Source organism: Siphateles boraxobius, unplaced genomic scaffold (genome assembly GCF_051911475.1).
Source record: "Siphateles boraxobius isolate OS27281-9 unplaced genomic scaffold, OSU_SipBor_1 55, whole genome shotgun sequence".
NCBI classification, from domain to species: domain Eukaryota; kingdom Metazoa; phylum Chordata; class Actinopteri; order Cypriniformes; family Leuciscidae; genus Siphateles; species Siphateles boraxobius.
The window spans coordinates 5,637,160-5,648,173 of record NW_027509181.1 but is presented as its reverse complement, the minus strand read 5'-3'; the positions used below and the strand labels follow the sequence as shown (position 1 = coordinate 5,648,173).

Here is an 11,014-nt window from a genome sequence, read left to right as displayed (position 1 = left end):
GACGACCATCGCGTTCAAGTTCAAGACTCTAGCCAATCACACGCCTCGAAAATCCTCTGACGTATGCATAGCGCGGCCTGTGATTGGTCAATATAGATACGCTTGTGCCGCGACGCGATTGTCGTGACGCAAAAACGTGAAGGAGGGGGAACGCGAATGGAGGCCGTTGGTGTTTCAGAGCCGAAACAATTGAGGTTGAAATACATGAGGAAAACTCAAATAGAAATCCTGTGAATTTTTATACTTAGTTATAGCGAAACTCTTATCTCATATAAGTTACTCGCATAACTGTGTCGGCGGAGGTCGCGAGGCAGTGCGTGTCAGTATTTAGTGTTTGTTTATAGTATTAGTGGAACTCAAAGGCCCGGATTCACTCTCTTCACCAACCTGGCGAGTAACGTTATTTAACTTCATTTGGTCCTGCTGTGGGCTCACTTCTTCTGTACATTCTAAATATGCATTGTAACTTAGTATTAAATGAGTTTTAATGCTGGAAAATAAGTGTATTTCATAGTATTGCCTTATTAGCCTGCTAGCTTCATGCTAATTCTCTTGCTAGCTATTTAGCTGTTAGCATGATATGTTGTTTTTATCAACTGTGCTAGTTTTTAGATCCTCTTTCGTTTTAATCCGAGGGAAACCTTTGCGTTAATGTATTACTTGCTTAGCGAAGGAAAGAAAGTTGCTAAAATGACAGACAAACAGAAGACAGCAGGTACAATAAATAGAATTAGCGTGTTATCCCTCTACTAGCTTTTAGCTTTTTTAGTTTATTACTGATTATTGAGGGAAATTCGCTGCGCTTGCAATAATGTCGAATATATTTCTAGTATAAATTATGTTTAATATTTTTGACGTTGTCCAGTTCTGGCAATAGCTAGGTTGCAACCCAATGGCGGGCTATAAGTTAATATGATGGTAATATCATGGTACTGAATGATTGCCATATTGATGTGCCATGCCATTTACTTAGTAGGCTAGTTCATGGAATTGAACTCTAAAATTCATGGTAGTTTTTGGTTATTTTTAGTGCTATTTTAGCCACAATGTTGCTCTGCCTTTTATTAGTTGTTAGGAAATTTAAGATTACACTTCTCACTTTTTGAGCACATTGCACCAGATTCGTTTTTCTTATGTAGAGCAAAAGGTGACTTTTAAACCTATTTATTTAGTTATTTGTGATGCTTTTGTGTATGTAAAGTCATAGTGTTTGCCAAAATATCGAAAGGTATTATAGCATAATTTTTGTTAAATATTGTTGGGGTTGCTTAGTCGATTGCAATCCAATGGCGGACTCAAATTATGAAGATCGTAATACCATGGTACTTTATTATTGCCATATTGTGCCATGGCATTTAGTTAAAGGAATACAGTTTTACAGCCTTGGCTTGTCTAAAATCAATGGTTTGGTTATTTTTAGAGCTGTTAGTAGGAATGACACGATCATGAATTTTTCTGCTGATGATTAATTCATACAAATAGTGTGATTAACAATTTAATTCTGTTTTATGTTAGTGTAATTTTATATTTTTACTTGGAGTACAGTAGTAAATAATATATTAGGATAAAATTATTATAACAGGCCCATAGTATTAAGTTTAATGCTGTGATCATTTATATAATTAATTATAATAATATAATGTAGGCTAATTGATTAAACCCACAAACCTTAATTTCGTATAAAGACCTGACTGTCTTTGTACTTGAGAACAGTTTTTTTTTCCTTTGGCAAAATGTGATTAGAAATGTATACTACAGTGCACAATTGTTGCGATTATCTCACATAATTATGATTGGATCAAATAACCATAATCAGACAATAATTCAATAATCGTGACAGGCCTAACTGTTATATAAGTTAGGATCTTGGAACTTGCACTGCTTTTTATTAGCTGTTGTGTTTATCAAAGCTTACACTTCTCAGATTTTAGGCCTATTGCATCAGATTGTTTTTCTTATGTTGGACACAAAGTTACTTTTGAACTTTATTATTACTTTGTGAGACGTGTATAGAAATTATTCTGATTCCTACGTTTTATCAGCACAGAAGTCCAAGTAGTTGTCTTGTTTGAATGAGTTTACGAGTTATCTGTTTTATAATAAGTAGCCCCAAGATCTTTTAGGTTCAGACATGAAGAATGCAGAATAATGCTGATTTTATTCATTATGAACAGATGAATCGTGAGGCAAATTGTTAATAGTCAGCATTTGATTGCAAAACAGCCAGTGAGTTATTCATGAAACAGTTTATTGTCGTTTACAGGGAATATGAGACGGATGCCACAATGACGTCTAGATTTGGAAAAACATACAGCCGAAGAAGAGGAGATGGGACCTCCAAGTTTGACGAGGTGTTGTCCAATAAAAGGGCCACTCTCAGCACCAAATGGGGTGAGACGACTTACAAAGCCAAGGTGGCAGCAAAGAGGCCTGGTTTAAAGACTGAGGTGACCGATCAGACCAAGAGGACCAAGGTCTCAGAAGGTGATGGCTCCGAGGATCCATTCGGATTCGACAGTGACGACGAATCCAAGCCGGTTACATCTCGTAGCGTAGCCCAGTCTAAACCCAAAATGACGTCCACAGGGGGCTCCCAGGCCAGTCTGACGCTGGAGCCCAACAGTAGGGTTAACCAGCCTGCCAGCGTGGAGGCCGTGGCCCCCAGTAGGGCCCCTTTCACTTTCAGCAGTGAGAGAAGTGCTCACAAAGTGCCAGAGGACCCTGGGAAATTTTTTAATACCTCCACTACAGGTATGTTTTGTTCATGGAGAATTGTTTCCCCCCTAAAATCCTTTGGAATTGTTTTAATGTTCAAATTATATCTGATTTGTCCAAGTGTTCCTGTGTTAATCAGTTGTTATGTGTACTGACAGTGCTGTACAGGTGTTTGACCCCTTTATCTCAACGGGAAGCACGCACTTACCATATTGTATAGACCTGCCCTAGATTTTTTTTTTGTGGTTGTTTACTTGCCTGAAACATTTGACAAACTACTTTAATTTACTGAACAAGACTTTATCTAAACATTACTACGTTTGACTTTGAAGTCCATATTTGCGTAATGCACATAATTGAAATAAGGGAGCATGTATCATCACATTCGAAATCCTTGAATGTCCTTTAGATGTAGGGTTTGTCAGCTGTTTTTGCAGTTTCTTTGGCTCAGTGGTTTTTTGCTCTGACTAGGAGACGGGGAAGAGCATTGGTGTATTCCACTTTAGTTTATTTCATCAGGTGTTTCTGATTGATATTCAGCATCATTTACAACTAAGTGCACGTGAATGCTTGAAAGAAAACATCAAGATTACTTGTGGTTACTAAGCTAGTGTATGCTTTGTCCTGCAAATCTTTACTTCGGCCTGTGTGTGTGCAGTTTCTAGTTATTAAATATCAGTGAATGAAAACTTCCTGCAAAGTTTTAAATCTGAAAGTCCACCATATATAAAGTTATTGTCTTTCAAATGTAAGAATCGACTCTTAATCAATTGATTTTCAAACGAGTCACAAGCTGTTTCGCTGTGACGTCAAGATGGAACTTCAGCATATTGCCCATCCTCTTATTGCGTACCAGGGAAAACTTGAACCTCAAACACTGCAACGGAGCCCTGTGGATACTGGATGGCATCATGTTCGAGAAGGTGCTGTGCTCTTTTTTCACTGCCTAAGGATGAGCATGCGAAGAATCAGTGGTAAAAATTAATGTTCCACATGTTCACCACAATAAATTAGAAACATACTCTGTAAAATAATTGGTTGGACATGCACTTGTTAATTCTAATGGTGAGGAATTAACGTTACAGTTGCGACATCTCATAATGTACCTCAAACTGAGTAGCGTATCACTGAGAAATGTCCTGCTCGAGTCATCCTTGCGATGGAGGTTCGGGTTGAATGACTAGTTCTTCCAGTGTTTCATCATCGGAATCGCTCTCGGATTGATACGGTACAATCAACGTCAATGTTCATTACTGTTTAGTTTACGGTGTAGGAGGCCTCAGGTCAAGCAGATCTGACGTTTTTTTTGGCAATGGGCATTTTTGTTTTCGACACGCGTGTTGTACGTGGTAAAACCAATCACAACAGACTGTCGGACAGCTGTCTGGCCAATCAGAGCAGAGTAGCTCGCGGAAAGGAGGGATTTAGAGAGATTGATTCATCTGACGAGTCGTTTGACAATTATTGAAAATGTGATGTGCAAATTAGGGCTGAACGATTAATTGCATTTGCGATAATATCGCGATATGATGAAATGCGATTTTGTAACCGCAAAAGCTGCGATTACACTGGTCATGTGACACGCGACAGAAAAGCAGTCTGCAAATCAAGCATCAACTTGGCACGCTACGCATAGGTCTGGCATACAGGAAAGTTATTTATTCTCTCTCCGACAATTCTGGATTGATTCAGAGAATTTCAGAATCGAATCTGAGCTTAGTTTTTAAACACACATGCGTGATGATGCTGCGCGTGCTTTAGAAAAAACGTATTCTGCTTGCTTCTAATTTCTCTCTCTCGCTCTCTCTCTCACACACACGCACACACACACACACGACACCGCTCGAACCTTCCGAAAAATAAGCTTTCATTAAGTTCGGGGTTTAAGCGAATTACAAAGGACAGTCGCAGGCTTCATTGCACAGGTTTTGCAGCTTTGATGTTACTCTTGCAGTGCACGGTCTTGGCCGCCGGAATTTTCCTTACAAATGCTCCACAAAGGCATTATGTCTTTTGGAATGCAGTTGGCTTATATATTAAAATTATGAAAATCACTGAGAAAGCTGATTTCATTTTAAAATACTTACGCGCGCTTTGTGAAGAGTGCTCGTGCATGCGGCTGTGAGCGACTCATTGGGTAAATGTACTTGCATCTCAAAATGCTTTTGACGTGAAATTAATGTAATACAATTTCAAAAGAGATATGTGCATTAGTGTGAATGCAATTTATCGTATAGGGCAGTGGTCTTCACTATTTTTTTCATGAGAGCCGCACTGATAGGACAAAGTCAGTAGGAGAGCCATTTTTACAGGAAAGTATAAAAAGTTACATCCAGTCATAAATACCATGTCTGTTTATTAATGTCACCCCTGAACATTCAATATGCAATGCAATAAATAATTTTTTTTTTTAGTGATTTACCAATCAAATTTGTAACTGAGACGAGATGATTACCCTTAATGACAAAAAAAGCAGGATTTCCAGAATAGATTCATCCCAGAATGACATTAAGTTATTTTTTTCTACATTAGCCCCTCATGTATCTAATCATCCAAGAGCACATGCGGCGTTAAGAGCTGGAAATACCGCCATAACTGGCAACTCCGCAGGGACTGGATATGTTTACATGCACAACTTTTGTTTCAATCGGTCTGAATTCATTGTGATTGATTAATCTGAATGTATTGTAGTTTACATGAATGCTTAACATCGTGATATGATGCATGATCAGGGTGATGTGCACGTTTATAAGTCAAAAGATTCAAATTGGGAATAGGTTTTTTGACATTCGCACACTGCACAAATATAGAAAGTTTCCCGCTGTTGTCGCGTAATAACCATTTTACTACATTGGTTCTTTATTTGTTTTAAACAGCAGACTTAACATCAAATTCTGATCATAATTTGGAGACTATGATGAACCGTTATGCCGTGCTGTTTGTATTGATCACTCAGTAAAAATGGCCAAAATCAGTCGTCTGTAGATGAGAATCTGAAACAAGGACTGGTGAGCCGTTGTCCTGCTTCACTTCACAGATACTGAGTGAAAGGAGAATTATAGAACGATGTGACACTCGTTTATACGACACTTTATTCATCAGAAGAACAGCGCGTTAAGCGCGACGGACGGCGTCCTTTCAGTTTCGGTTTTCAATCGATCAAGTGAACATGTTCTCTCGATAAACCACCCCTTTCAATCCGATCAAAATTATTTGAAAATAGAGCTGACACTTTGAGTTTTTAATGGGTTATGTTATAGTCCTACTTCTTTTTAAATGTTTTTATGAAATATCTGTAGTGACTGCTTGATCATATCACTGTATTATTTACCGCCATGCGAGCCACAAATGAAAGCTTGCGAGCCGCGCAGTGAGTAACACTGGTATAAGGGGAAAATCACTCCAGCTCTTGAATGGAAAACGTTCAGACAGCCTACTTTTAAATACTGAAAGCACTCTTTGTTTATTGCTTGTAATGTTTTTTTTTTGTTCCTCTTTATTTACTAGCTTTTATATGTTGAAGCTATATTAGTTTATAGTCCATTTAAAATTCTTAACATGTAATTGGTTTAATTTTTTTATATATATGTATATTTACACATGTAATTAAATACATATTTTAAGTATTATTAAGATTAATTAATAAGAAAAAAATTAGATCGGATCATGAGCTGCCTAAAGATTCCCATCCCTACTGTACAATGATTTATTGCTTGTCTTTGTCGACTAATACAGAAGGTAAAGAACTTAAAGTAATCGCATATTAAATCGCAATCGCAATATTGGTTAAAAAAATCGCAATTAGATTATTTTCCATAATCGTTCAGCCCTAGTGCACATGCATATTATGAGAAAATTCAACGTTTTTTTTTTACCTTTGATGCATGTAAACCTGTTGTAGGAGACTCCAAAACAACATTAGGAAACTTTAAAATGGCATAATAGGGGCACTTAAAAAAATATATTTTTTTTGTATAATTGTATTACTATTTGGGTTTTTAATTAAATTCAAAGATTTTACCGAATCAGATTTTTAAAAATTCAAGCCAATAAGAACCGCACTTTTATTTAAAGTAACACACTAAAATTGGACAGAATATATAAGGGTTGCACCGATACCATTTTTTCAGAACCAATCTGATACCAAAAATTCTGAGTATCGGCCGATACCGATCAGCCCAGTGATTTAAATTTTATTTTTTATTTCTATACCTCTGTGTGTTGAACAGATAAATAATTACTCTTTTTGTGTGTTAAACATCATTATAAAGAAAAACAACAAATATATATTTTTTTAATATATGTAAATATATTAAAAAAATATATGTCATAATCTATGACAAAATGCTAAAACCTAGGCCAGTTGAAAATTCAGCAGCAAAAGTTACTCTAGAAAAATAAGTGCACCATAATTGTATTAAATCTTAGCATTTAGCCTAGAGGAAAAAATATATAAATATATTTTTATATAATATACCCTACTATAAAATGAAACGATTTATTTTAAATGTATAATGCATAGGCATGTAACGATTCACTGAACTCGCGATGCGATACGATTCACGATACTGGTTTCACGATACGATTTTCTCACGATTTTTTGTACAAAATGAGATTTAAGAAAGATAAATGAAAAGGTGTCTTTTTATTATTTCATTCTCACTCAGACAAAATGTTGCACATTTCTTTCTGAAACTGAAATATCTTTGTCAAATAACAAAACTATATTGAAATATTAAAACGAATCCCAAATAAAATAAATACAAATAAAATAAATATCTTAATATAAACAAACTAAGGCTTTGCTGGTGCTCTTTCCTAGCTTAGAATCTTTTTTTTTACATGTTTTTTTTTAAGAAATATCAGCATATCCACATTTTCTGGCAGAAGCTGAGATCTCTGCACATTCACAATGTCCCCTCCCAATGAAAAAACCCTTTCACTAGGGACAGAGGTGGCTGGTGTGGAGAGATATGCTTTTGCTATACTGGATAGCAGTGGGTATAGCCTAGTATTCTCTTTCCGCCACTTGAGTGGACAGCTATTGAGGGAAATGGATGTTTCAGCTCTGTACTTATTCATTTCTGCTTCAATCTGACTGATGTGCTGTGCCACTGGTTCATCGAAAGTCCCTCCAAGGAGATCTTCCATTGCTGTTTTCTTGGAAGGAGGTTGTTTCAGCTCTGCTCCTGCTCTGCTCCTGCTCTGTCTGTGTGGTCAAGAGGCTGCTCTGCTGCAGGGGGGTGACCACTGGCACCTTCTTTGCCCTCATCCTGCACAGAGGAATAGCAGAAATAAAAAGTCTAAGTAAAATCTAAGTACAACATTGACAGGGGTTTCACATTGTTATAAAGGCAAGATTTTAATGTCATTTGTTATAATTTGTATCATTACTCGGAGTTTACAAGGACACATTTGGAAACACATTTAGAAAAATATGGAATCATAATAAACAAATTATTAAAAAAAATCTATTTAGAGAAAGAGTAAAATAAATACAATACCTGGTTCTGCAACATCAGTACAGCTTTCTCCTTCAGTCTGTGGAATACATCGTCACGTTGGTTTTCATTTAGATGAGGCAGAGCCCGGAATCTGGGTTCTAATGCGGTGCACTACAGCAGGTGGTTGTACCCTGAAGTGTATCTGTTGTAAAGGTTGTTCAGTATGCTCTTTATGTTGCTCACAGTGGGGGAATCTTCTTCGTTGGATGCCATGTAATGCTCAATCATAATCTTTAAGGGCACAATGAGAGACACAGTGGGTTTTTTTTTTCGTCACACAGCACAGTGGTGGACGTTTTGAGTGGCTTTAGAAGCTTCACCATGTCCTCGGCATCACGGATGTCTGAGCCATCCAAAGTATCGATGTCACGGACATTTCGTCGAATGTCGTTGCTCAGGAGAGTTGCTGTCACAGCCGCTTGCTTTTCGAGACAGCGTTCGATCATATCCAGACTGCTGTTCCAGCGCGTAGCGACATCGATCATTAACTTATGCTTTGGAAGCTCCAGTAGTATCTGTTTGGCTGCGAGCGCAGCTGTGGCTGTGGAGCTTTGGTGAAAGAAGGCAGCAATACGCCTCACTCTTCCCAACAAACGGCTCACGCGGGGCACACTCAAACCCGCTTGGCTAGCTAAGTTCAAAGTGTGGGCAAAACACCTGACATGCCCAGCCTCTCTGACAGCAACATCCATATTCCTCGCGTTTTCCGTGACCACAGCAATTCCATGGTTGGCCTTTTGAATCCCCCATTCACTCACAGCTGATTTTAAAACTTCAGCAATATTAGCTCCGGTGTGTGTTTCGAACAATGGGCGATTTTGGAGAACAAAATTAACCATCTCCCACTCACTGGTTATCACATGGGCTGTGACCGTAAGATAAATCTGGGTAGCCCTGGAGGTCCAGCCATCGTTTGTAATCGATACACTATATGCTTTTCTGAGGGTCTCAATTACCTTAGATTTTGTTTCTCTGTAAAGCGCTGGCATGACAGTCTGGTTAAAGTGGGGGCGTGATGGGATAGTGTATTTGGGCTCCAATTTGTTGACGAGTAGCCTAAATCCTTCATTTTCTACGACAGAAAACGGCCTCATATCTTTTGCCATGAAAACACAGATACACCTTGTGATCTTCTTGGCTCTCGCACTCGTCGCCGCGAGTGGGGCTGCAAATCCGCCGGTCAGTGTGGTTTGGCCCACTAACAGGTTTTTACGTGCAGACGGCAGTGACTGGAGCTTCTCACTGTGGTGACGGTTTGTATGCTGCATCATGTTTGTTGTGCTATTGGTGTATATTAAAATTCTCTTGCAGTATCTGCACACAGTTTTTGTTTTGTCCGCTATCACCTCACCGCTTTCATTTTTAGTCTTCGGAATGCCACAATGCCGCCACACGTCCGATTTGAATGAGGTTGGGGCATCCTCAACATCAACGTCATCTACACTTGCCGCCGCCATTTTTGCTACTGTTTGTTCGCTGTTATCGCGCCTGTAAAGCGAGGCCAAAATATAGGCTATTGCTTCAGCGCCCCTGCTGTTTAAAACGTGCATCGCGATTTGTTTAACATCTCAACCGACTTGAATCGTGACACATTTTTATCGATTTTCAACCGGTTGCGAGTGAATCGTTACATCCCTAATAATGCAGCTGTTTAAGGTGGCAGATAGGACAGAAGAAAGGCTATTTATAATCTTTCATTGCACAAAAGTATTATTTGAAAGGCTCCAATACAGAGCGGCACGAGACGCTTCTGTGCATCCCATGCACAGAATGATGTGCACAATATCGGATTTGGATCGGTCCAGTTTGACCGTTATCCGATCCGAAAAAGAATGGTGTATCGGAGCCGAAACCGATACTGAGTATCGGATCAGCGCATCCCTAGAAAAAAAAAAAAAAAAAATACATATCTATATTAGGGGTGACCCCGAAAATGTGAAGATTCGATGCATCGATAGGATGAGCCTGATTCGACTACCAATCTCACGGTCGAATATTCGCAGAGGTTATATGAGGGTGCTCAATGTCTGATTTCACATAGAACTACCGGTTTTCTGTCAATACGTTAGGAGCCTATTATGATAATGCTGTAAATACAAATGCACAAAGGAAGAAGCTTTTAATAAATATTTCTAACATGCGTGAATAAATCCAAACACCCAGTGACAGATTTAAGTTTCACTTTCGATCCGTGACCGAAAGAGGAGCGTTTTGGCAGCAGGGATTTAAATCTTTAAAAATGTCTGGGATAAGACAATCTAAAGTTTGGATGCACACCATCAGAAAGGATATTCTCCAAGGCTGGATTTAGCATAAGGAAAACCATGATCGCACTTCTGCAGGTCAACGTTAACCAGTTGTTTTTTTCTCTGTACATTCTAAAAAGCTTAACATGAAAAAGCTTTTAAACGCTTAAAGGGCACATTTACATGGCTTAAATGTATAGTACATACCTCATTAAGAAACCATACTATGTGCAGATAAGCAGATGAACCCAGAATATGAACGCAACGTGTTCCTCATATAGAAAGTCTCGTAAAGCGTTTTCTTTATAATAATTGTTTTCAATGGGAGGGAAATTAGCGTTTAATTAAACTCGTTGCGTTCATATTCTGGGCTCATCTGCTTTTCTGTAGGCTACATAAGGTGTGTACAGAATTTGATCTATTAATATAACTGTCTTAGGACATTAAGCCGTTAAACGTTTTTCATGTTAAGCGTTTTAGAATGCATTTTATCAGCGCACACAATTTGAAAAGACTCAAACGGACACAGCGACACAGACAGAGTGAAAG

At 38.3% G+C, this 11,014-nt stretch overlaps 1 protein-coding gene across 2 annotated transcripts in view; it reads left to right on the top strand.

The window, feature by feature from the left end:
* The first annotated feature begins 109 nt into the window (after positions 1-109).
* The window catches only part of waplb (WAPL cohesin release factor b), an 81,224-nt gene continuing 70,319 nt past the window's right edge, over positions 110-11,014 (top strand). Inside the window, exons 1-2 of one of the 2 annotated variants that reach the window (XM_077205904.1) lie at positions 110-390; positions 2,264-2,751. In XM_077205904.1, the coding sequence (XP_077062019.1) occupies positions 2,286-2,751 (466 nt within the window). In that variant the 5' untranslated portion in view covers positions 110-390; positions 2,264-2,285. The remainder of the gene's footprint in view (positions 391-2,263; positions 2,752-11,014) is intronic. The other variant, XM_077205905.1, reaches the window with a different exon arrangement.